This window comes from Microcaecilia unicolor, chromosome 7 (assembly GCF_901765095.1).
Source record: "Microcaecilia unicolor chromosome 7, aMicUni1.1, whole genome shotgun sequence".
Classification (NCBI taxonomy): Eukaryota; Metazoa; Chordata; class Amphibia; order Gymnophiona; family Siphonopidae; genus Microcaecilia; species Microcaecilia unicolor.
In genome coordinates, this window is record NC_044037.1 from 93713263 (window position 1) to 93740094 (window position 26832).

The 26832-nt window shown below is 48.2% G+C and overlaps 1 protein-coding gene across 2 annotated transcripts in view; it reads right to left on the reverse strand.

Annotated features, from left to right (window-relative positions):
* Nucleotides 1-11476: 11476 nt before the first annotated feature.
* LOC115474224 (1-phosphatidylinositol phosphodiesterase-like) overlaps nucleotides 11477-26832 on the reverse strand; it is a 40667-nt gene continuing 25311 nt past the window's right edge. Inside the window, exons 1-3 of one of the 2 annotated variants that reach the window (XM_030209600.1) lie at nucleotides 19503-19886; nucleotides 19336-19421; nucleotides 11477-12880 (exon numbers count right to left, since the gene is read on the reverse strand). In XM_030209600.1, coding sequence (XP_030065460.1) covers nucleotides 12028-12852 — 825 coding nt within the window. In that variant the 5' untranslated portion in view covers nucleotides 12853-12880; nucleotides 19336-19421; nucleotides 19503-19886 and the 3' untranslated portion in view covers nucleotides 11477-12027. Of the gene's footprint in view, nucleotides 12881-19335; nucleotides 19422-19502; nucleotides 19887-26832 lie in introns of those variants that run through there. The other variant, XM_030209601.1, reaches the window with a different exon arrangement.

Genomic DNA, 26832 nt, shown 5'->3' on the forward strand with positions numbered 1-26832 from the left:
GCAAAAAATGGTCCATTGTTTCTTCCGTACCCACACATTCCCCCCTTGGACAATCCCGATCCTGCATAGTCCTATAGTTGAGATTTCCTCTCACATACAATTTCCCATGAAAGGACAGCCAAGCAATGTCCCTGTACTTAGGCGGAATCCGCCTTGATGTAACCAATAGCAAGCCCTGCCGCAGCACCGACCCAGGTGCATCTCGGAGTGTCAGGGGTGCTGAAAAGGCCTGGGCCCGCACCCTTTCCACCCATACCTCCCTGCCTTAATTTCCTCCACCGTGATCCCCCAGACTCTTACCAACCGAACCAACATCCAATAGTACCCTACCTGCATGGGTGCCCCCTTCTTTAAAGCCGCCACCCTTCCCCCCATCCGCCATGGAATCCAAAATCTTTCCCACCATAACAAGACACTTTGTGCCCACCCTGGCGGGTCCCTACCCACTGCCCGTCCCAAATTAAACTGGAGGAACAGGGAACTGAAAAATAACACTGGGTTCACCATTCCCACCCCGCCATCCTTCCGGGGTAAGTATGTAATGTTCCGTTTAACCGGGTTCAGCCGATTCCCCCACAGTAGTTGGAAAAACACACTATACAGGGTAGTATAACAGAGTGCTGGCACCAAACAAATATAACTGAGAAACAGGAACATGGGCACCAGGTGCCTCTTAATCAGCTGAACCCGGTCAGACATTGTCATCCTCCAGCCTTTCCATCTGTCAACCTTGACTGTAGCTGCCTGGATGCACCGCTGCCAGTTAAAAGATGCATAATCTCCTTGATCAAAATAAACCCCTAACACTCTCATTCTGGCAATTGCGGCCGGAAACCCCCCTCCCAAAGCAAATGCCAGCCCTGGTGGACCCACCCATAAACTCTGACTTTCCTGGAAATTAATCAGTGACCCCGAGGCCCGTGAGTAACTGGAAATCAACTCCTGCAACTTCTCCCCCTCCCTTGGATCCGCCACCCACACTGTGATGTCATCTGCGTAAGCTACCACCCTCAAATGACACCCTGTACTCACCTCCACCCCCCGAAATCCCTCCCTCCCTCCCTCCCTGCTCTAAACGCCTAACAAAGGGATCTATTGCGAAGGTGTATAACAGAGGACTTAGGGGACACTCTTGCCGAACCCCTGCTGTGACCCCAAAACTCTTCCCTTTCCAACCATTTACCAGAGGAAAACAACTGGCCCCGGTGTAAAGTAACTGTAACTGTGCCACCCAATCCCTTGGAAATCCATAATGCTCTAACAACCTCCAAAGAAAAAACCACTGTACCCTATCAAAAGCTTTATCTTGGTCTAAAGCCACCACCAACCTCCCGTTCCCCTCCCCCCGGCTGTGCTCTAGACCCTCCCTAACCCATGCAGCCGCCTCCAAGACCCCCCTCCCCTTAACCCCACACTGCTGTGAGACTGCCACCACTTCCTGGACCACTGACTTCATCCTTTTTAAGAGCATGTATGCAAACATTTTCCTGTCCCCATTCAACAAGGCGATAGGACGCCAGTTCAACAGGGACCCAGGATCTTTCCCTTTACTAAGCAAAACTAATGCTGCCTCTGTCAGAGATTGGGGCAGAATCCCCTGCTGTCGTGCGGCTTCCCAGACCTGCAACAGAATTGGAGCCAGATGGACCTTAAAAGTTTGGTAATATTCAGCCGTCAGGCCATCTGGCCCTGGAGCCGTTCTTTTCCGTAAGGCCCCGATGGCCTCCTCCACTTCCCCCAGTGTCCAGGGACGCGACAGGGCCTGGAGATGGGGCCCTCCCTTTCCCACCCCTGGTGTCCCGTCAATATAGTGTCCCATCACCTCCTTATCCAAGTGTCCTCCCGAAAAAAAACGTGCAAAATGTTCTCCTACTACCTTCAAAATCCCCTCCTTCGAAACCTGCACTACCCCCCTTGCGTCCCTTAACCCTCCCACTACCCTACGCTCCTTACAGCAGACAAACGGATCAGGACTAATCAATTTCCCGAAATCACGTTCATAAAGCAAGGAGGCATATCTATCGTATTGGACCTTCTCTAACTGCGCTTGCAGTTCCAGGATATCCTCCCTCCTACCCCCTGTGGAGAGTAAATAATCCCTGCGTTTCTTAAGTGCCGTTCCTAACCTCGTCCTTTCCCGTCCTTCCCTTCTTGCCTGTTGGGTAAAAAATCTCCTCGTGCGCTTTTTGACTACCTCCCACCATTCTCCAATAGAGGGAAAAATACCCTGGATGGAGAGCTGATCCTCCAAGAAGGCCCGATACTCCTCCTGCATTCTCATATCTGCTACTCATTTAAGGTTGAGCCGCCATAAACCCCTTCCTGGCCTATGCCCCGCCCAACCTCCTACCTCAATTAACACCAGCTTATGGTCCGAGAAGTCTACGTCCACTAATCTGGGGCCCTGCCCGCATGCCCCTTCCCGAACCAAAAATCTATCTATCCTACTCTTACACTGACCCCGTGAAAATGTGAAACCCTGTACCTCAGGGGAATGTTCTATGTGCACATCAACCAGCCCTGCCCCTTTCATTATCCCAGCCAAACGTACCCCATCATACCTCACCTGCGCTGTCCTCCCTCCACTATCCTGCCTCCTTAAAATAGTATTAAAATCCCCCCCCCCCAAACCACCTGACGTGCTGTATAGAGATAAAGTTTAACTTTCCCAAACAACGAGGAACGTTCCTTCTTACTTTGAGGCCCGTAAATATTAATAATCCGCAACGCCACCCCGTGCCACAACACATCTAACACCAAACACCTCCCTATACCTAACTCTATCACTTTTTGAATATCTACATTATGTGTTTTAAATAAGATCCCTACCCCCCCATACCTTTCTCCTGCCAAACCCCAAACCGAAGGTCCCCATCTCCAGGCCCGTTGTGCCCGCCTAATCGCTTCTAGCGTTTGTAGCCGTGTTTCCTGAAGCAGAATACAGTCTGCCTATATCTTAGAGAGGCCATCAAAGGCCAAACATTGCGCCCTCTGGGAAGCCACACTCGCCACATTCAATGTGGCAAACAAAAAAACAATTCCTGCCATTACCATCATTGAGTAGAAGGTATCCTCTGCTCACCTCCTTCCTGCATATCTGCCCTCTGCATCACCCCACTACCAACGCCCTGCACCCCTTCTGCAGAATCCCTTCCTTCCTCCGCCCAATCCCGAACACCAAGTTTAAAACCCTTATCCTTCCCTTCCCCCTCCTTTCTTCCTCCCCTTCTTCTTCTTAGAGTCATCCAGACCACCATCTCCCCTCTCACAAAAGAAGGCCCCCACCCCCCTCCCCTACTTGCTCCCTAACTGAGCTGCTCCCCTGCCCCCCCCACCCCCCTTACCTCATTCCCATCACCCCTTTTACCCTGTTCCTGTCTAGATCTGATCCTATCAGACCGCCTCTTAATCCCTTCTCCTGTCCCCTTCTTCTCCACTCCCTCTACTTCCAACCCCCCCCCTCCTCCTTCGCTCCCAACCCCTACCATCCGGACCTTCCCCCCCTTCTTCTTACACCTACCACCCTCTCCCTGTTCCACCTCAAATTTCCTCTTCCCTTCATCCCCCCCCAGGACTCCCTCTCCCTCCCCTCCCCCACCTTCCTCGATCTCCTCCTCCCTACCTTCCTCTTCCAGAATCTGAAAACGGTTCTCCACCCTACACTCCTGTGATCCAAATCCCGAGCCACCCAATTCCTCCCTACCCTTCCTCTCAGCCCCCCTTTGTTTCTTACGAACTTGAACCCAACCCCTTCTCCCTCCCCCCGTTCCCTCACCTGTTCCTCCCCCCGTACCCCTGAAACCTCTTCCTCCCTCCTCCCCTTCTGCAGCTTCCCTACTCCCTGTACCTCCGGGCCCTGACCCTGAAACCGCCCTCCCCCCACCCCCCCTCCTGAACCAAACTCCCCCGTCCCCCACATTATGAAAAGCCCTCGGGCAATCCCGAAAGGCATGCCCCAGATCCCCACAAAGATTGCACCGGATAGAGGAACATTCTTCCGAAAGATGATCCTTAGACCCACACTTTGCACACTGCTGTACCGGGCAGGACATGCTAAAGTGGCGGAAAGACCCACACCTAAAACATTGTCTTGGCTGTCCTTTATAGAAGCACAGGATCCTATCTCTCCCGATAAAAGCTGCCGAGGGAATATGCTGGACCACCTGACCCACCTGTTTAAGCCTAACTAAAGCCCCCCACCCCCCTGCCCATACTCTACTTGGATCCGGGAGCTTGGTTAGTGGAGTTCTCAATTCAGCATACCGCTGAACCCAGAAGGCCAGGTCCGCTGCTGAGATGGATTCATTCCGGACTAAAAGGGTCACCTGCACCAGATCAGGTCTGCTTATCGGAATCACCCTATAATTTCTCTATTCCCCCCTCCCTCAAACTTCTTCGTACTTTTCCCAAAACACCTCCATCCCCCTTTGAGTCAAAAAACTAACATCATATTCCGGAATGTTAGCCGGGTGGATGCAAGCATATAAATCTTCTGGAATAAACCCTAGCCCTAGTACCAACTGCAAAACCTTACCCCGGGATGGCATACCCCCCTCCCCCACCCATTTGAGCTGAACGACATTCCGGCGTTTGGGGATCTGCCCCTGCCCCCTCCCTCCTCCTCCAAACCCGTCTCCCCCCCTACCCGCAAAACCTAACCTCCCCCTCCCCTGCTCTCCTTCCCCCCTCACCACAGCCGCAAAAGATACCGACCTCTTCCCCTCCCCACCCCCGCTCTTCCCTGACCTGGAACCGTCCCGACCATCCAAACCCATGCCCTTCTCCAACTGCCCCTTCTGAGCTGTCCCCACGCCCCCACCCCCTCTACCTTCTGCAGCCTGCCCTGGCACCACCCCCCTCCCTTCCTCCCCCTCCTCTGATCACAGACTGCCACCTCTATAGCTTCAAAAGTACACCCATTCTGTCCCTCTTCTCTTACCAATCCCCCACCCTGCTCATCCACCCCATCCAAAGCAGCCTCCCCCCCCCCCCCAAGTCCAAACTGAAACCATTTACTAGACTGTCACTGTTCTCCAGATTTTGTCCACAGGGGAGATCCCTGCTTATCTGTTCAGAAGAAACCTTGCACTGCTGCTCAGGCTCCTCTGCTCCCAGCTGGCTGTCTGTTGCATTCTGCTCAGAAGGGTCCCGCGCGAGACCAGTCACTGTGTTATGAGAGGAATTTCCCCTTGCTTCCTCCTGATTGGCAGAAACCCTCCTGTCTTTCCAGCTCTGGAAGGCAGGATTCCCCAGAGCCTGCTTGCCCAGCTGCAGCTAATCCTTGTAATTTAGCAACAGTTCCTGCACTCAGGGAGCCTGTAGAGTGCAGCTGTGTTTGCAAGCAGAGCTCTTCTGCTGGCAACATAAGTACATAAGTACATAAGTAATGCCATACTGGGAAAAGACCAAGGGTCCATCAAGCCCAGCATCTTGTCCACGACAGCGGCCAATCCAGGCCAACGGCACCTGGCAAGTTTCCCAAACGTACAAACATTCTATACATGTTATTCCTGGGATTTTTGATTTTTCCAAGTCCGTTTAGTAGCGGTTTATGGACTTGTCCTTTAGGAAACCGTCCAACCCCTTTTTAAACTCTGCTAAGTTAACCGCTTTCACCACATTTTCCGGCAATGAATTCCAGAGTTTAATTACACGTTGGGTGAAGAAAAATTTTCTCCGATTTGTTTTAAATTTCCTACACTGTAGTTTAATCGCATGCCCCCTAGTCCTAGTATTTTTGGAAAGCGTGAACAGATGCTTCACATCCACCTGTTCCACTCCACTCATTATTTTATATACCTCTATCATGTCTCCCCTCAGCCGTCTCTTCTCCAAGCTGAATAGCCCTAGCCTCCTTAGTCTTTCTTCATAGGGAAGTCGTCCCATCCCCGCTATCATTTTAGTCGCCCTTCGCTGCACCTTTTCCAATTCTACTATATCTTTCTTGAGATGCGGTGACCAGAATTGAACACAATACTCAAGGAGCGGTCGCACCATGGAGCAATACAATGGCATTATAACATCCTCACACCTGTTTTCCATACCTTTCCTAATAATACCCAACATTCTATTCGCTTTCCTAGCCGCAGCAGCACACTGAGCAGAAGGTTTCAGCGTGTTATCGACGATGACACCCAGATCCCTTTCTTGGTCCGTAACTCCTAACGTGGAACCTTGCATGACGTAGCTATAATTCGGGTTCTTTTTTCCCACATGCATCACCTGTAAACCGCTTTGAATGTAGTTGCAAAATACCACAGAAAGGTGGTATATCAAGTCCCATTTCCCTTTCCCTTATTAGGTGGGAGCACTTATGATGACCTCAAACAAAACCCAGCACCTCAACCATTTCAAAACAACGGAGCAATCTAATTCAACCTCAGCAGTGACTCTTTTCACACTAGGTCACAGCCTAGTGATTCACTGATATCGTCATAGGTCAGTGCTAATAAGCTTAATCTTCCTTACAAAACTTTTTTTTAACTATTCTTCACAAATATATAATAAAAGCTACTTAGCTTGTATCATTAAAGGACCTGTCACCAACACAGTTCATGTTTCGGGAAACCTGCATCAGGACATAGGTCTTTAAAAAATCATCAACTATAAATTGGAACAATTCAAAGGAGCTGGGGATTTAAATTTAGAAATTGTTTGGTGGTCATTGGTATAACATCCAGCTCTGATATGCAGATAGTGAGGTCATCTTGAATGACATAGATTTAAATAGTCAGTGTTCAAGCTTAAGAAGCCATTTTGATAACTATGTAACAGAGTAAAGCTGAGACACAAAGAGGTAAGATAATTTGAGTGGGACAATTTTGATATTTATAGTTGAAACAATGTGCAAATGCACCTTCAACCAGAGTAAAACTGTCCTTTTTACCTTCTCCTGTCCTGCCTTCTTCAGGAAACCTTCTTTCTGCAAGACTAGGAACACTTGTCTGGAGCTCTTGTAGGAAAAAGTCTCTATCTCTGGTTTCCATAGCCTGCAAATGTGTAGGAGCCTTTTGAAGCTCTTTCTCTGTCCTTGTAGGCTCCAGAGATACTAGGGACTCCCTGCTGCCTCCTCCCCTCTCATTACCAGAAGCAGCCATCACAGTAAGTGCACCAGAATCTGTTTGACTTGCTAAGCCCTTCATAAATTGCAGTGTATGTCCAGTGTTTGTAGCTGGCAAGTCCTCACTCACACACTGTTGTTGTTGAAAAAGTTCTGCTGTATATACTGGGGAAACCTGACTCTGAGATTTTGCTGTGCCTTGTGCCATTCTCTCCTGGTTTATGTAAAGTTCCCTTAAGGGATTATCAGTATTCTTCTTTAATGAAACCAAAGTCTTTTCTTTGTGTTGAAGCTGCTTTAACAAACTAGCTTCTTCTTTCTTGTAAATGTCCTGTTTATCTCCCGGGGCCAGCCTAGTCATGGCTTTTGCCATCTTCAGCCGTTTCCCCTGCTCCTCTATGTCTTTCTCCAGGGCTTTAATCATTCGCACCCTTTGTACCACTTCTTCAGCCAAGTGCCCCGGTCCTTCACTCACCGACTGTACACCATCCTCCCTGTCTTCATCCTCCTCCTCCTCCGACCAATCACTATCATAGTCCTGTACGCCCGGACCCGGCTGAAGCTCCTGGTGTACCACCATCGGCTCCTCTCCTTCCACCGTCTGGAGGTCCGAGGCCCTCCCTATCCACCTCCCCCCTCCATGTTCTTCAGGCTCCCTTTCCGGAAACCGCTGGGTCATGGAGGAGGTACCTGTTACCTCTTCATCTCGGAGACGCTGAGCCCTGCGGTCCACAGGGCTCCTTTCTCTGCTCCCCGAGGCTGGACTGAGCTGCACACAACCCTTCCGGGCCTTCTGGTCCGTAGGGCCCAGAGGCCCCATGTCCTGGGCCTTTCCTGGGAAACTCTTCCCCGGGCCTCTCTGCCCACCTGGGGAAGGAGCCAGCCCAGCACCCTTCCTGCTCTCTAGAGACCGAGCCTTCAAGCACACGTCCTTCTCTCACCAAGTCTAGGCTGGAATGCCCTCCCGCGGGAGGTGGTGGAAATGAAAACGGTAACAGAATTCAATCACGCGTGGGATAAACATAAAGGAATCCTATTCAGAAGGAATGGACCTAAGGAGCTTAGCCAAGATTGGGTGGCAGAGCCAGCCGGTGGTGGGAGGTGAGGATAGTGCTGGGCAGACTTATACGGTCTGTGCCAGAGCCAGTGGTGGGAGGCGGGGCTGGTGGTTGGGAGGCGGGGATAGTGCTGGACAGACTTATACGGTCTGTGCCCTGAAGAGGACAGGTACAAATCAAAGTAGGGTATATACAAAAAGTAGCACATATGAGTTTGTCTTGTTGGGCAGACTGGATGGACCATGCAGGTCTTTTTCTGCCGTCATTTACTATGTTACTATGATTATTCAAGGATTGTCCCTCATTAAGAGACCTTGAAGAGTCTGGTACAGCTGGCGTATGCTGTTTTAGAAACTTAGTCAATAATTGTAAAAACCTGAAGAGACAAGTCTGATCTGAAACTGAAGGCACAGGAACTGGTTGATGAGAAGAAGAGCTAGTATTCAAAGGTGCATCAGGAAGCACAGTTGATCGTCTGGATCTCGAGTAACTGGTACTAGAAGATTGACACCCCCGGCATCGAGTACTTGTATGACGGCTCTGATGCCCTCTCTTATGACGTGAAACAGATGCCCTGCTTCTAGAGACTGCAGAACAGTGACATCTCCTTCTTTTCTTAGGAAAAGGAGAACAGCTGTTAGAAGTAGAGGAAGCCGAGTGAACCGAGCTGTTGGTAACCTGATGCCTGCTCGGTGTCGAGAAATTACTTGGAATCAATATCACTGACTCCAACTGTCGAAGCGGAGCAGTGATGGAATCAGCTGACAAAGGTTGCCGTTCTTGCCGATTACTCTGCTGGGTCCCTGCAGTACTATTGGAGCTCACAGAAGCATCCAATTTTGACTGTCCGTCGGGAATACCCTGATCCTATCCCCCCGGACATAGCAGCAGGGGGGAATACAGAATCTGCAGGCACATCAAAGAGAGAAACAGCTGATACCTGTACCGGCTTGAGAATATACTTAGTCTTTGCCTTCTTTTTTGTTGAAGTAGAAATATCAGAGGCAGAGGTAGACCTTGAGAGATCCTGCAACTTTAAAAGACGAATTTGCAAGGATTTGTCTGACATCTTCTGACAGTCAGCACAATCTGCCGGTATATGCTGCTGCCCCAGACATCGGAGACATTGAACATGCGGGTCCGTGACTGACATCTTTCCCGAACAACTAGAACAGGTTTTAAAACCTGGTTTCTGTGACATTTTGGTCACAAGACTAAGAAAAACTGAGAAAATAAAGAAGAAAAATTATGAGGAGAATCTAAGAAGAGCAGCGGGTCGTAACTGTACCGCGGAAAAAACTGGTTTGACAGGGAGGCGTGTCAGCTATTTATACTATACTACGGGCGGGAATGTTCGTGCATGCGCAGAGAGCTCTTAGAGTTTTCTGTGCTATTGGAAGCCCGGGTCGGTAACGTCACCCTGACGTCACTTCAACTGTGTGGCTAGATGATCACACTGTCCACGGAGAACATATGTATACACAGGTAGCTTTTTATTAAAACATCTAAGGGGGTCTTATACTACAGATGAATGCATGTTATCTGCAGCAGGACCCATATGAATAATCTTTAGTAAAAGACCCCCCCTAAGTGAGATTAAACACACTTCCTTGAACCTAAAAAAGGCCTTCATGAAATAGGACTCTTAGCTGTTACACCTGTGCCTAGGCAATGTAAAATCTTGAGTACTTGAAATTGGAAACATGACCACGTCCAGTGGGAAATTAAGATTCTTCCCACATTAAATATGTAACTTCTTTATTTGAAAACAGTAAAAAAAAACAAACAGGCAATGGCAATGGAACACATGATTTAAAGTCAGAAGCACAGTGATAAATAAGATGTTGATAGAAGTAGGGTCAGTATTTAAAATTGTTCTTATAAAAGTTAATATTGATACAAGATGGTTTCAAAATAAGCCAGGGAGTCTAGGAAGTCAGCTTTGAGAACATAGAGGTAACTCAATGGAATGTAAATGGATCAAATTCAGATGAGAAACTATTTATATTTGTCATGCAATATTTAAAATTTAGTACACTGTGGACTGAAGCAAAGCAGCTATGCGTGAAAGAAGCCATAAGAGGGAAACAGCTTATCTTGATTTTTTGATAGGGTAGGCGATATTTAGCCCATGGTGATCATCAGTTTTAAAGCCGCAGGCTCAATTAGACCTGGATATTTTTTTTTCCAGAAATTTTATTGAATTTTCAATTAATGAATAACAAACAAAGGCAGTAAAAAAAAAAAATACATAGAACTATGCATTTGAAGAGATGTCTCTCAATATCACATAAAATGCTTATTGTAGAGATTGAGTATAGTCAACGAGAGGAGACCATATCAGAGTCTTTTTGCTAAGTGCTTCAGTGAGGCATGCAGAGGCAAATTCAAGCTTGTGATAAAGCAGGACGGACTGCCACCAAAAGTGTTCATTTAGTAACAAGGCATTTTTCCAATTTGCTAGAATCATATGTTGTCCAATGGTAACTAAAACATCAAATAATGGTTTATAATGATCTGATATACAAGCATCAGGTGAACAAGATTTAAACATTATTAGTGATGTGGAAATATGAATATTTATTTTGAATATACAACAAATGATTTTCTAGATAGATTGCCAAAATGGCTTAATCTTTTCACATTCATAAATCATGTGAACAAGTGTTCCTATATGTGTTTGACAGTGCCAACATATATTTGATGTTGCTAATTTGGCACTTTGGAGTTTCCGGGGTGTCCATACAGCTCTATGGTATAAAAAAACATTGATTGCATAAGATTAGCTAAAGATAATGGCCTAATCAAGGATTTCCAAAAATTAACCTGTGTGGATTTTGAGATTCGTTGGTTAGTATCTACTTCCCATGACTCTTTGAGCATGTGATTATGCTTGTATTGATGTGAGAGAAGATTCTTATATATAGATGAGGCCATATGTCCATTGTTTATCAGAAATATAGCATATTGATATATAGAGGGTTCATGAGGACTGGCAATTTTGAGTATATCATTGGTATAGAATCCAGACCAGGGCCAGTTTTAGGCAGACTGGGCCCCAGGGCAGAAATTAAGGATGGGGCCCTCTCCCCCAATCTCCCTACCCACAACTGCTGCCACATAGGAAACAGCTTTAAATGACTTTTTCACACACAAAACACAGACAGGCCTTCACCAAATACTGAACAAGGGATCAGAAATTAGAAAAATAGAAATATGAACACCAAAATTGAAACATGGCAAGTACTGCAACACTGAAGAAATAAAAACAGAAATGCACTTCCTTTTTGTATTGAACACAATTGGTAGCATCACAATGGGGGGGGGGGGGGGGGGGGGGGGGGGGGGGGGGGGGGGGGGGGCTGTGTCCCCTGCCCCCCAGTTTGGGCTCAGATCCACTAAAATTAGCCATTACCCTTGCTGTGGCTGGCAGGGATCCCCAAGCTGTGGCAGCTGAAGACCACCTCCTTTGGTCTGGCAGCCAGGGCTCTCCAGGCTGCCAGACCAAAGGAGGTGGTCTTCAGCTGGCTGTATCCTCAAACTGCTGTTGCTGCTATTGCTGCCCCCCTCCCCCACAAGCATGCTCAGTTTTCATGTATGCAGGAAAACCAAGCATTCATGGGCATGGGTCAGCAGTGGTGGCAGCAGCTCGGGGACAGTGCCACTGGCTGCAGACCTTGGAAGAGTTCTGGATGTCAGAGCAGGAAAGGAAGAGGAAGTCTTCACCTGGAGATTTCTGCCAGCTCTGGTATTTATATTTTGCATGTGGGGGTGGGGGGTGGGGGAGACAGGGAGAGAATTTGGTGCCCACCCACTTAAGTTCATCAATCATCTGGCTATGCCAATAAACACAATACAGTCTTCTAAAACACTTGATGAAAATTTATGACTATGATTTAGTTATTGTATCTAATTGCTCTTTATAATTAGTTGGACCAGCTCAGCACCTGGGAAATCCAGAGCTATAATTCCCCATCTGACCTTCTCTGCTTTACTCTCCAGATAATTATAAAGACGATAGTTTATCCTGTCAGCCACAGCATTGGGATAGGCTCCTAAACTGGATCCTGAACAGAATGTTAGATACATTTGCATACAGTCACCATATCGAGCTGAATTTAAATTCTCTTCAATAGTGGACCATTTCCAACCTATAGCAAATAATGTTGGTACATGATATGCATCTGCTATACAAAAGGTATTGTAAGGGATTCCCATCTGAGGACCACCAAAATTCTGCAGGATGATGATCTTTCCTCTTGCTTGGCTCATGGTAGGTATAGCAGTTGATTTCCAGAACCAAGAGCTTTCAACTTCCTGGATATAGTGGGCTACAGTATCAGAGAAGCTTTCTGTGTTATTGGCAGCTTTATATTCTTCCTTGACATGCATAATGATGGTTTCCCGTGGATGATGGTACAAAAAATTAATAGTGTCTTTCAAAACGTTTTTGAAGTGGTAATGCTGGAATTGCAGATCATGGTGGATAGGTAGGCTGTTATGAAAATGCCTACAGCGTAGATCAACAAATCGTATCCCAGCCTCGTACTGTGTATAGAGGCACCAGCTATGGCACTGAAAAAGGTTATAACCATACAGACTCAGAGTATTATGAGTTCCAGGAATGGAGAGATCAGAGATGTACCTTCCATCTGGGATTGATGACATCCAGTCAGGGTTTCTGATTTTAGGAATATTAGTATTATCAAATTCTTTTCTTTGGGCACTCCCCATATTGTCTTCATTCTGTGAGCACCACTGTCTGCAACATAGATAAAATTATTAAAAAGTAATTTTTATATTCGTATTTCATAGGCCAAATCTATCTTCATTATCCTCTATCACATACTCAAAGCTGAATGATACACTAAGAATATATAAGCTTGGTCTGAAGTGTTTTACCATCATAGGTACCAAGAATTATTCTCATTATTTTATACATATAAGTTTCAAAGTACATGCTCAAGTACCCACTTGTACAGAAATCAGTGGGGTAAAAAAACAAATACATACATCAAAAGAAAAATTAAACTCGCATAATCAACTTTTTAATAAAAGGAGGTACAGGAATTAGGAAGCTATTTGTGTTCTCTATTGTTTGAAAGGGTTCAATAAAGTTAAAAATGTAAAAAAAAGAAAATATCAGAGAATATAAATAAATTATACACATGTGATGCATCATTGTGCACCAGTGGCCTGCTTACACATGATGTCATGACTGTTAGCAAGACGTGACATACTCTGGTATATAACTATAGTGCCACCTGCAATACTGGCACATTTTTAGGTGTCTGACTCCATGCGCTTAGCCAGGGTATGGACATGGGTTTTCTATCATATTGTGCTATTCAAAGTTGTGCCCCAGCCATAGGACAGAGAAATGATATTTGCAGAGGGGAAGGAAACAAATGGTGTGCAACATTGAATGGGTCCTGCCACTAGGAGCTTAGTTGTTATGTTTCTGGCTCTGGAAATGGAGTGTACTACATTACAAAAACAGAGAAAAGACACGCTCCTCTGCCTCCACCTGTAATCTGTAGGTTATGTGTGTAGGCAATCCAGTTTATAATCGAAAGTGATCGCTGGCCATCTTCCGACACAAATCGGGAGATGGCCGGCGATTTCTTAAAAGCGGCGAAATCGGTATAATCAAAAGTGGCATTTTTGACAGCATCGCCGCTTTCCCGTCGCTTCGCCGGCGAAAGTTCAAGGGGGTGTGTTGGTAGATTAGCGAAGGCGGGACATGGGCGGGCATGGGCGTGGCTACCAGATGGCCGGCTTTCGCCGATAATGGAAAAAAAAGCGGCGTTAAGCAGTATTTCGCCGGCTTTACTTGGTCCTTTTATTTTCACAACCAAGCCTCAAAAAGGTGCTCCAACTGACCAGATGACCACTGGAGGGAATGGGGTATGACCTCCCCATACTCCCCCAGTGGTCACCAATCCCCTTCCAAACTAAAAAAATAATACTAAAAACCTTTTTTGCCAGCCTGTATGCCAGCCTCAAATGCCATACCCACCTCCATGACAGCAGAATGTGTTGTATCCTCCGACAGCCTTTCCCTGGTTGCGATGTGGCTCTCGGGTGAGTGTGACACCTTTTCTGTTAGGTGCCCTGCAGAGTCACATTAGCAATGCATTGTGGTGGGTGTAGGGTATTGAGCTCTACTCCTATGGTGCTTTCCCTCCCTGCTAACTGGGTCAGAGTGTGCCCTGTTTTGTTTCCTGTTGTAGTCCATGCGGTAGTGGCCATTTTTGTAAGCCAGTTTTAGTTCCCTTTCCTGTGTTACCCACGTTAGAGAACGTAGTTCTTACCTTGAATGGTGCTGAAAGAGGGCATTGTACACTATTGTGCCAGCTCTGACCTACTGCTAATCTTAGTACCAGGGGACTCTTTGCCAGTGGGGCACAACCTCTGATCTGCAGTTAACTGTGAGTAAACGTGGTTATTTCAAGAAAGAACGTTTTCAGAGAGATTAGTCTTCAGGTGTGAACTGGTGTGCCAAAGTTATACAGCAGCAATAAGTCCTAGAGGCTGTATGCAGGTCCCTGGAGCAATTTTAGTGGGTGCAGTACATTTGTGGGTTTGGGGGGGGGGGGGGGGGGGTTGGGGGCACAGCTCCCAAAGTAAGGGAGCTATGCACGTGGGAGCTTTTCTGAAGTCCACCGCAGTGACCCCTAGGGTGGCTGGTTGGTGTCCTGGCATGTCAGGGGGGCCAGTGCACTAAAAATGCTGGCTCCTCCCACGGCCAAATGCCTTGAATTTGGCCGGGGTTTGAGATGGCTGACATAACTTTCCATTATCTCTGAAAAACAAACCCGGCCATCTCAAACCCGGCGAACTCCACGGCATTTGGCTGGGCTAAACCGTATTATTGAAAAACAGATGGCCGGCCATCTTTTTCGATAATACAGTTCCGGCCAGCTGTAGCGCCACCGCCAACAGAGATCACCGGCAATCTATTTGGCCGGCGACGTTCGATTATGCCCCTCAATGTGTTCCTGGAGAGTTGAGATTAGGATCAGGGAGGTTACAGTTTTAGGCCTGTAATAGAGAGATGTCTTATAGGTAGGTGGGTGGGGGTGGGGACTTGGAGACTGTTTGGACAATGAGGGCAGCCTGGGGCACTTCGCTATCATGTACACAGGGAAAAAGATATATGTGATGTGGAGGTATGGCAAGGGAAAACAGATTGGTGGTGCTGCCAAGTGCCCTAGATATTTCTGTTCCAGTGTCCATGCTACAGAGGTGTGGAATAGATATACGTAACATACAGTATTGTTTTGGACAATTTTATTGGTCCAGAGATTATGTTACAGAGAAGGTTTCATATCACTATCAATATCACTTTGATGGGTTTGCAGGTATGTGATGTTTTGGGGAACAGGTACTTACCCAGCAGCCATCCATGCCATACCTGCCCCTTTCAAAGTGAAGGAACAGAACACAGGTGCAGGACATACGAATGGTCGTATATACAGTTTGAAAAATTATACAGACTGCAGCAGTACCTATGTAGTATATATCATTTGGTGCCCATGCCCAAACTTTTATGTTGGTAAAGCAACTAGTGCATTAAAAACAAGTATTAACAAGCATAGGTCTTGCCATGCACATAAAAAACAAGAAGCTCCCATCCCATAGAGGGACATAATCGAACGCGAATGCCCATCTCCATGGGCGTCTATGTCCGAAAACGGGTATGTGAAGAGGTGGGACAGACCGTATTATCGAAAAAGATGGGCATCCATCTTGCATTTCGAAAACACGGTTTGGATGGACCAAATGCCATGGATTTGGTCCTTTCTGAGATGGACGTTTTTTTTTGTTTTTTTTTAGCGATAATGGAAACTAAAAACGTCCAGCTCAGAAACGTCCTAATCCAAGCCATTTGGTCGTGGGTGGGACAAATGTACAACACTACCATAGCGCTTAGGGGTGAAGGGGGCAACTACATGTGGGTACAGTGGGTTTTAGAGGCCTCCCATTTACCACCACAAGTGGTACGGGTGGGGGGGGGGGGGGGGGGGGGGGGATGGGCCTGGGTCTGCCTGCCTGAAGTGCACTGCAGTACCCACTAAAGGTGCTCCAGGGACAGGACTTGTTGCTGCTGTATAATCTTGGCACAGCAGTTCACACCTGATCTGCACAACCTCTGATCTGCAATTAACTGCAATTAACTGTGAGTAAACGTGCTTATTCAAATAAAGGATGTTTTCAGCGAGATTAGTCTTCAGGTGTGAAGACTAATCTCGCTGAAAAAGTCCTTTATTTGAATAAGCACGTTTACTCACAGTTAATTGCAGATCAGAGGTTGTGCCCCACTGGCAACGAGTCTCGCTGGTACTGAGATTAGCAGTAGGTCCAAGCTGGCAGAATGGTGTACAATGCCCTCTTTCAGCAACATTCAAGGTAAGAACTAAGAGGCAGATGCACTAAAGCTAAATGAGCCTTTAATGACCCTCCAACGAGGAAAATTTGATCCGTTGCATGCATCAAAGGGCTTTTACCGAGGAAGCCAGCAGCTAACGAAAACGGAATGGAGATGAGCAATTAGTGTGAAAACCCCATTGAAACGACATGCACTAACCTTTTCCGATTGCCTTTACGCAGGAAAAAGGCAGGAAATCTAACGAGAGGTCTGGACCTCTCGTTAGGACAGCTCTGTGCCAGGAAAAATCATTAAGTGAAAAAATAAACAAACTTTGAGCCAATCCCAGCGCATTAGCAGAGCTAAAAGCGCTGTGATTGGTCCAAAGGACGTCAGAAAACACATCAAATAAAAAAAATAAAAAAAGGATCGGGAGGGGGCAAGGGCGCTCATCAGGAGCGTCCTGTATGGACGGCCTTGCCCCCCCCCCCCGCTGCCCCCCCCCCCCCCCCGAAAAAGCAAAATGCTAGCTGCCCCGGTCCCCCTCCCTTCCCTTCCTGTTCCTGTGTTCTGCAGAGCTAACTCCGCCTCCCGTCATTCTTCTGCCCCGTGCCCCGCCCCCGCTGCCCCCCCTGAGGTCGACTACGCCGCTCCCTTCCTCCACCGAGACCCCCCTCCCTATTAACGACCCGAGCAGCGCCTCTCACCTCTTTCTGAAGCGCTGCACGGGCAGGAAGATCTATTGTGTTGGTTGTAGAGTCTCCATGACGTCTCTTCTTCCCTGGCCTAGGCCCCGCCTCCTTCTGACGTAGGGGCGAAAAGTGGGGAGCAGCGGGGGGGGGGGGGGGGGGGGGGGGCAAGGCCGTTCATACAGGACGCTCCTTTGTTTTTGGATTTTGCTGACCGGGTAGCCACGTGTATGTGTTGTGGCTTTTTTTTTTGTTTGTTTTTACGTTTGCAGCATGCGCAGAGCAGCCAGCAAAACGCTTGGCTGCTCTGCGCATGATTTAGGGGCCGATTACCGATGTGTATTGTGATTCTTTGATACATTGTACGTTTGAATACCGATCTGAGCATGTGTGACTTTTTTTTTTGGTGCATTCTTCGTTTTTTAAAAATCGTTAGGGACTTTAACGATTTTGATTTTTTTACGTTTGGTTGCTGCATCTGCCTCTAAGTGCTGTAACGTGGCTAACACATTAAAGGGATTTAAAACTGTCTTACACAAATGGCTACTACCTCATGGACTACCGGAAACAAAACAGGGCACACTCTGACCCAGTAAGCAGAGGGGAAAGCACCATGGGAGTAGAGCCTACCAACTACCAACATCGTGAGCATTTAACACAAGCTAGTGGAATCACGGAGCCCAATACCCTACACCCACCACAATGCATTGCTGATGTGACTCTGCAGTGCCCTTAACAGAAAGGTGTCACACTCACCCGACACGCACATCAGAACCAGGGAAAGGCTGTCAAGAGGATAGAACACATTCTGCTGTCATGGAGGTGGGTACGGCATTTGAGGCTGGCATACAGGCTGGGAAAAAAGTTTGTAAAGTGGGGTTTTTTTGGTGGGAGGGGGTTAGTGATCACTGGGGGAGTTAGGGAAGGTGATCCCGATTCCCTCAGGTGGTCATCTGGTCAGTTGGGGCACTTTTTTTGGACTTGGACCTGAAAAAAAGGGTCCAAATAAAGCAGACCAGATTCTCGTCAAAAACGCCCTTCATTTTTCGATTATCAGCTAAAGATGCCCATCTCTCCTCGGCCGATAACCACACCCCAGTCCCGCCTTCGCCACGCCCCCTTGATCTTTGTTCATCTCCGTGACGGACTGCAGTTGAGGACGACAAAATTCGGGTTTTGATTATATTGATTTGGACGCCCACGGGAAACGGACGCCCATCTCCCAATTTGGGTCGAAATATGGTCGTCTTTCTCTTTCGAAAATATGCTGGATGGTTACCCACTGCAGTACTATGAACCATCAATTTAATGAACTACAATGTTTTGCTATTGATAGTGAAGGAAAATCCAAGGGGAGGGCACAGGGGGAAGAAATTAATTTGTTTGGTGCACAAATTGATTTTTAGACTGAATAATTTAGAATCAAGAGGACTGAACGTAACAATTCAATGGAAAGCATTCTTTTAATATGAATGCTATTCTATAAACAACACTTTTGCGTTGTTCGCAGGTATTCTTATCGGCTATGGTTAGGGCCGGTCCTAGGGTCTCTGGTGCCCCCCGCAGACTATCAGTTGGCGCCCCCCATCTCCTTTCTCTCTTCTCCCACCCTGTCCAATGATTCTCCTTCGCCCCCATCCCCATCCCATTTATGGCCACCTGCCCGCCCTCTTCTCCCCCCAACATCCCCCTTTTTCTTCTTGCCACCCTACGTGGTTTAAGTCTTTTTTAATTTACCTCCGTCCCAGCGGCCGCGTCATTTCAAAGCCCTGCCCGTCTCTAGCCTTCCCTCCCTTTGTGATTTCATTCCTGCAGAGTACCGCCCATGAGGAAATGATGTCAGAAGGCGGGACTCTGTGGGAACAAACTCACGAAGGGAGGGAAGGCTAGAGACAGGCAGGGCTTTGAAATGACGCGGACGCTGGGACGGAGGTAAATAAAAGATTTAAACCCCAAGGGCAGCGTGGTATGGTGGCGCAGTGCCGCCCTTGAAGGCAGGCGCCCCCCTGCGGTGCTTACCCCACTTACTGGGTTTGACCGGCCCTGGCTATGGTTATTTATTTGAATAGTATTAAAATTTACTAGTAACAGAATGGGTCAATGATGTTATGAAAGAGTTTATCCAATGAGCATTGATGAAGCAGAACAAAATCTTACCTCTTCACAGATTCTTTTCACTGCAGCTATAAGCAGCGATTTAGTTTGCTTCTTCTTGGATTTTAGGTCTTTACGTTCCCATGGATCTGCAGTAAGAAAAGACAGCTTAAGGAGACAATTAAATAGAAAACATCCTTCAATAAAAAAGTATCACAGCATTTGTCTACCTTTATTTGCTCTGATTTTAAGGGAAATCTTCCTGGTTTGAAAAGGAATAAAAGAGTATAATTACTTAGTTTAACAAACCGTACTGAAGAATAATTGTTTTACTACAACTCATATTTATAGAAACAGAAGTGAACTAGATAAACAAGGGGAGGAAGGCGTAATGAACTTCAGTCCAGAACTTCAGTTTCATTTTATGAGAAAAGGCACTCCCACTACTTCCTGAACTGTTACTTTCGGTTTTGTATTCACTCTTCCAAAAGCTTATTTTAAGCTCTATTCCTTTTCCAATCTCCAGCACATTTTAGCTGCTAGTGCTTGAATTTTTGTAATTTAGAGCATTTCCTGGCTTGTCAAGACTGTACTTTGCTTATATTACCTTCCTTGATTCTCTTTCATCAGAAGTTCATCTGGTAGTTTTCCCTGCCTTTAACCACTGCTCATGTGTGCTCTCAGTCCTACTAGTGAACTTGTGTTCTATCATTCTTAATTTTCTAATGCTTTTATTTGATAGTCCCTACTGCTTCTCCTCAGACTCTTGTCTGCTACAATCAGAAATGTGAGAGGAGGGGGAATGTAGGCAGAGATTTGGGTTGGTGATGTGGTAGTCAGGTATATATATACATTTATTTTACACACTTTTGGGTTACACTTAAACACACATCAAAAAATACAGACCTACACAGCCAGACATGGTGCTCTACCTCATAGGGTTACCATACATCCGGTTTTACCCGGACATGTCCTCTTTTTTGAGGACACAGCCGGCAGGGCCGTGCCGACGCGGTAAGCGAGGTAAGCATGGCAGCAGAGGATGGCGCCCCGCCGCACCATGCTTACCTCGCCCTCTTCTCCCCAGATCCTTTTTTTTTTTTTTTAATTTACCTCTCCAGCGCGCGGCAGCGTAGGCAGCGTTAGTGAGGAGGAGGCGGCGCTCCCCCGGCCGCCCCGACGTGTCTTCCCTTCGCTCGGTACCGCCTTCTTCTGACGTCATTTCTGACGTCAGAAGAAGGCGGGACACAGCGAAGGGAAGACACGTCGGGGCGGGGGAGTGCCGCCTCCTTCTCACTAACGCTGCCACACGCTGGAGAGGTAAATTTAAACAAACAAAAAAAAAAAGGATCTGAGGAGAAGAGCGCGGGTAGTGTAGCGCTCGTTTTCGGGGGGGGGGGGGGGGGGGGGGGCGGGCGCCGGAGAGGCCAACTGCAGGGGGGCGCCGGAGACCCTAGGCAAGGCCCTGACAGCCGGGCAAGCAGGTGGATTTTGCCAGCCTGCCTGTTTGTCCAGATTTGCGGACAAACAGGCTGGCAGGCAGGGCTAGGGGGTGTCCTATCCTCCTCTCTAGGGTTACCATATGTCCGGATTTCCCCGGACATGTCCTCTTTTTGAGGGCGCCGTCGGGAGTCGGGGCGGGTTTCTTCATTTCCTGGATTTGTCCGGGTTTCGGTCTTCGGGTCATCACATAACCTGTCCTTGTCCTCCTGACTCCTCTGTGGCTCTGAGTATCACGCACGTGGCGTGGGCTGACGCAGGCAGGCTACAGGCAGTGTCTGTGTGCATGCCAGCCAGCGCCTGATCAGCTGATGTGTCTGATCCTCCTCCTGCACGCTGCACGCAGCTTTTTTTACTGCTACTGCAGCCTGCCGCCTTCTCCGCTTGCAGCCGCCACCATAACCCCGAGTCGACGACAAGGCTGCAGCGTCTGGTCTATGTGTGCGTGTCATGTGTGTGCCAGCGGCCAGCCAGCCTTGCCCTTAGCCGCCGCCATAACCTGAGGTAAGAATAACCAGATCGATGACCTTTAAAATTCGGAGGGTAGGAGACATGGACGTCATGCGGGAGAGCAGTCGGGAGTGATTGACTCTCCAGCCCTGGCCTAGCCCCTCGAGAATCGGGTCATGTTTAGACCCTGCAAATAACGAGACATACAATCGGAACAGAGGAGGCATACCCTGGATACAATTAGCGCAGCTAATATCGAGGCGATGGCGGCGAAAACAGGGCAGAAAGACAAGCTCTGGAATAAACCGCTGGAATCCAAGATGGCGGCCCCCTCAAGTTCCGCAGGCTCGTCAGTATCTTCAGCGTGGGTGGCCGAAATAACGTCGGAAATGTCGGCAGTAATGGAGGAGATGTTGGAGAGAAGGTTCACGCCAATCAGAACCAAATTGGAGCAGCTACATACCCGCATTGAAGATCTAACGCGGGAATGTGTAGCCTTTCAAGCTAGAACCAGCGCGGTAGAAGACAGAGTGACAGAGGTTGAAGACACACAAAAAAATCTCCCCAAAAAAGTGGACGCCCTGGAGCAAAAAGAGGAGGATTTGGAGAATCTCTCCAGAAGAAATAATTTGCGTTTGGTGGGGTTCCCAGAGACTGTGGAGGACAGAACACTGACAACTACACTGGAGCACTGGCTCACAGAGGTAATTGCATTTCCAACTGATATGGGGCCAGTAAGAGTGGAGGGAGCCCACAGATTGGGACCCCCGGAACACCAGAAGAAATAATTTGCATTTGGTGGGGTTCCCAGAGACTGTGGAGGACAGAACACTGACAACTACACTGGAGCACTGGCTCACAGAGGTAATTGCATTTCCAGCTGATATGGGGCCAGTAAGAGTGGAGACAGCCCACAGATTGGGACCCCGGAACACCACTATGGGCAAACCTAGGTTGATCATCCTGAGAGTATTAAACTTTGCACATAAGCAATTTATATTGAGATCTTCACGTCTGGATCATCCCTTGATTTATGACAATAAAAGGATTTTATGTTTTCAAGACTATTCTGCTGGAGTGGTGGGGCGTAGACGCGCTTTTTCGCCGCTTTGCACTAAGCTTCTTTCCTGGAAAATCTGTTTTGCCCTGATTTATCCTGCGGTGTTAAAAATTACACACAAAGGATCGGTGCATTCTTTTGAATCGATAGAAGGGGCACAAACTTTATGCAGAAAACTGAGTTTGGTAGCTCGGAAGACTATATTACAGTACTGGACGGTGCCGGAAGCGCCGGCATATTGGCACTGGAGGAACCAGGTGCATTTGTTAGCAACCTGGGAAGAGAGGAAGGCAAGGGGTTCCCCGAAAAGGCATGCCCATTATATACAGATTTGGGATCCTTACTTGAATATGCTGAGCCCCAGAGGCCATAGTCTGCTCCTTAATAGGACTACCATCAAGCCCTAGAGAAAAGAAAGTAGATATCTGTTTGCGTAAAGCTTCTAACCCATAAGCCTTGTAGGGGGAGGGGGGATGGGGAGCAATCCGCCTGGACTATCAGAGTACAGGTCTAGGCGAATAGTCAGGGAGAAGGAAGAGAGAAGAGGGGGGAAGGGGTAAGTGGGAGGGGGGAACTGGCATAAGAGGGGGTGGGGGAGGGGGAGGGTGCGGAAGGGAGGAAATGTTAAAAAAGAAAATATCTGGATGTCATATTTTTGAGGATTTATAATGTTCAGGTTTTGTTTTATGATGTATAGTGAAAATATATGGAGTATGTTTGATGATGACCGGATGGAAACCTAATAAAAAACGTTGAAACATAAAATTCGGAGGGTAAAATTCTGAGGGGAGGGACCCTGGAACTTGAAGGAAGGGAGGGAGAGAGGGAGGGAGAGGGGGGCCAGGCCCCTGGAATGTGAAGGGAGGGAGGGAGGGAGGGAGAGGGGACCTGGAACTCAGAGGCAGGGGGCCTGAAACTCAGAGGCAGGGGGCCTGGAACTCAGAGGGAGGGAGGGAAGAGGGTCTGGAACTCAGAGGGAGGGAGGGGGGCCTGCCTGGAACTCAGAGGGAGGGAGGGAGGCCTGGAACTCGGAGGGAGGGAGGCCTGGAACTTGAGGGAGGGAGGGGGGCCTGGAACTGGGAAGGACGGGGACTGGAACTGGGAGGGGAGGGAGAGAGGGACTTGAACTCGGAGGGGAGAGGGGAATGCATCACCTGTAAAAAAAAATTTCAGCACCCCCAATGCTGCATTACCCTAGAGAAGTGGATTTTCCCAAGTCCATGTTAAGAATGGCTTATGAGCTTTTCTTTTAGAAAATTATTGAAACCTTTTCAAAACCCCGCAAGCTAACTGTTTTACCATATGCTCTCTGGCAACAAATTCCAGAATTTAATTACATGTTGAGTGAAGAAATATTTTCTCCAGTTTGTTTTAAAATTACTACTCAGTAATTTCATTGCATATGATCCCCTAGGCCTTGTATTTTTGGAAACAGTAAACAAGCAATTCATGTCTACTCATTATTTCATAGACCTTGTGAAAAGGAGGACGAGAGGGTGGATAAAATGGAAGTGGAAGAAGAAGTGAAGAGGGTCCAGAGGAAAGGGAGACAGGACAGAGCCTTGCCTGCGCTACTTCCGCAGAGGGAGAAAAGAAAAGGGTTTCTTCCCACTGAAAAATGGAAGCTAGAAAAGAACTACAATACCCATCAGCCCCGGGGGGAAACCCTGGTGTAGAAACTATCCTCCCCAGCAGCCTCCAGAGGAGAACCATGACAAGGCAAGGCAGGTGTACCCTGGGGTTAATCAGGAGGAAGAGGAACAGCTGAGAAAAGGGTGGGATGAGGAACCCATGGAGTGGCAAGAGGCTGGAGAGAGAGAGAGAAGGGGGAGAGCCTGGAGGAACCCATGGACATAGCAGCACGGGCTCAATCATTGGGGAAAAAGCTGAGGAAGCAGGTGACTTCTTGGTATGGCAGCTGGACTGAAAGGGGGAAGAAAAGGATCATGTGGGAGGAGGGTCAGTGATAGTGAAAGTGTGACCCAGAAAGGGTGGGACCCTTGTATCTCCCCATAGAGTTCAAGCTGTTTTGAACTGTGTGCTGCTGAACTACTTAGAGTGAAAAGGGTGTTGTTTTGGGAGGGATTATTGTTTTTCCTGTGTGCACTACTCAAAGAGAAAGGAAGATATTTTTTTTGAACTGTTTGCCATTACACCTAGGGAAGATGTGTAGCAGTGGTTTTGCCTTTTTTGAGCTGTGGCCTGCCGGCCAGGGCCGTGCCTAGGGTCTCTGGTGCCCCCCTGCAGACTATCAGTTGGCACCCCCCCGTGTGGCACAAGATGCAAAGGAAATAGGAGCTGAAAGATGGAGTGCATCTTTGTGGGATTGCTGAACAAATAGAGGGTTTACAACCACTTAGCTTTTCGTGCTTTCATGTTCACGAAATTAGTAATTAAATCTTTGATATCTAACTGGGCACATATATCATTCTCAATAGCAATCATGGCAAGGCTTACAAGCCTTTCTTGCGAAATACTTGATCGCAAATAATCCTATATAATAATTCTCACCTCCAACAGGATGTGCCTGGGACTGTGCCTCCCTTGTAGGTGGTCTACTAGGCAGGAACGCACTGTCGTCAGTGACAGCTGATACCAAAGCAAGGGGAGGAGTAGGGAGCGTGTTTCCCTACTCCTCCCCCTGTGTTACAGCCCACTGCAGCCCCCTTCCGTGACCCAGTCGACCCCCCTTCTCGTCGAAAACCGTCCCCCGCCTCCGTCCAGTACCTGTGCTGATGGGGGACCCTGTGCTGGCCTTCGCGTGACATCTATCACCACCAGTACATACTTGTACCCCCTTTTTTGATTTAGTAACTGGGCCAATTATGTCCATGGCCATACGCATTATGGGACACCCCACTCGGGGCAAGGGACATAAGGGAGCCCGGGGTGGGAGGCGATTGGCTATTTTCTGGCAATTCGGACAGGACTTACAGTATCCTTCCACCTCCTTGTACACCCCGGGCCAGTAGAATCGCTCCAGTATCTGCCCCAGTGTGGCTTGGGCCCCCTTATGCCCTCCTAGGGGATGATCATGGGCCATGCGTATTACTAAGGGCCTGAACGCCCGGGGTACCACCAATTGCTTCCCTCCCTCTGGTTTCTCCCAGGTGGGCCTAACCCTATACAATACTCCTTCCTCTACTACAAACCTCAGTGCCTGGCTTCCCTCCTCCCTACGGGCTCTTTCCCAGGCATATTCCAGCGTAGGATCAGACTCCTGTTCCCTAGGGAAATGAGGAAAGTGCTCTTTTAGTCGGCCTGCCTCCCAGGGTAGATAAGCTCCCCTCTTGCCCTGGTCAAAGGCCTCTCTTCGTTCCCTTTTCTCTGCCATTCTGTCCGCCCTCGCCTTGCAAGTCTTCCCTGGCTCTCCTACCTCCTCACCCTGAAAAGGGAAGATTTGGTCCAACCTGGGCTCCGTTCCCTGTTGCTCCCATGCCTGTGCTCGGGTGGTTACCATAACCTTTTTATTTTCTAGACACTCTGCGAACGGCGGCCAGTCCCTGCCCAAAATCATCTCTTGGGGCAATCTGGGCAAGACAGCAACTGCTACCTTTATCTCCCCTGTGGGTCCCTGAATGTGCACCCGGTGCAGACCATACTGGGTGCTAGCCCCATGAATGCACCAACGGTGGGTGGGGGAGTGCTACTTTTCTTCCTCAGGAGCCCGGCGGGGAGGGCTGCCATGTACATCTCGACTGGTGGAGAATGACCCGGGGGTGGGGGGGGGGGAATATGTTTTGATCCATCTTAACATAATAGGGCGGGAATATTTCTTGTGTGCCATATATGGCCCCAACACATACGATGCCGGGTTTTTTCAGGCGCTGATTAACTTGGGCCTAAAGCACGATACCGCCCCCTGGATCGTAGCGGGTGATTCCAACCAGGTTCTTGATCCAGATCTGGATCGCTCCACGGTCGGGGCGTGGGGAGTGCTGCCTAGGAGCAAAGGACTGCCATACCTGTGTAAAATGCTAGATTTGGTGGACCCTTGGCGACTACTGTATCCCCAAAGGCGGGACTATACACACCTATCAAAGGCCCACAAGACTTGGTCACGTATTGACTATATTTTGGTCTCTACATCCCTATTCTCCCAGGTAGTCCAGACAGACATGAGCCCAATGGCAATTTCAGACCACACCCCAGTTTGGGCGGATATAATGTTGGGCCACAAAGTGGGGAGGGGGGGGGGGTCAAATCTTGGAGATTCCCGGCCCTTTTTGGGGACACTGACTTCCGTGAGTTTCTGCTTCAAAAATGGGACCTATTTGAGACAGCGAATGCGGCCCACAAGGATGAGCCGACATTGTTTTGGGAAACCTCAAAAGCAGTTATGAGGGGCGAGATTATTAGTTACTTGAGTGCATGACACAAGAGGATCTCTCAGGGGATACTCCTATTAGAACGAAAATACCAACAGGTGAAGCACACCCATGTCCGGTGTCCCTCCCAGACGAGCTACGACAATGTCATAGCGGATCAAGCGGCCGCGAACTCCCTGCTTCATGAGCATACAAAGCAGGCTTTTTCTCGCTGGTGCCAAT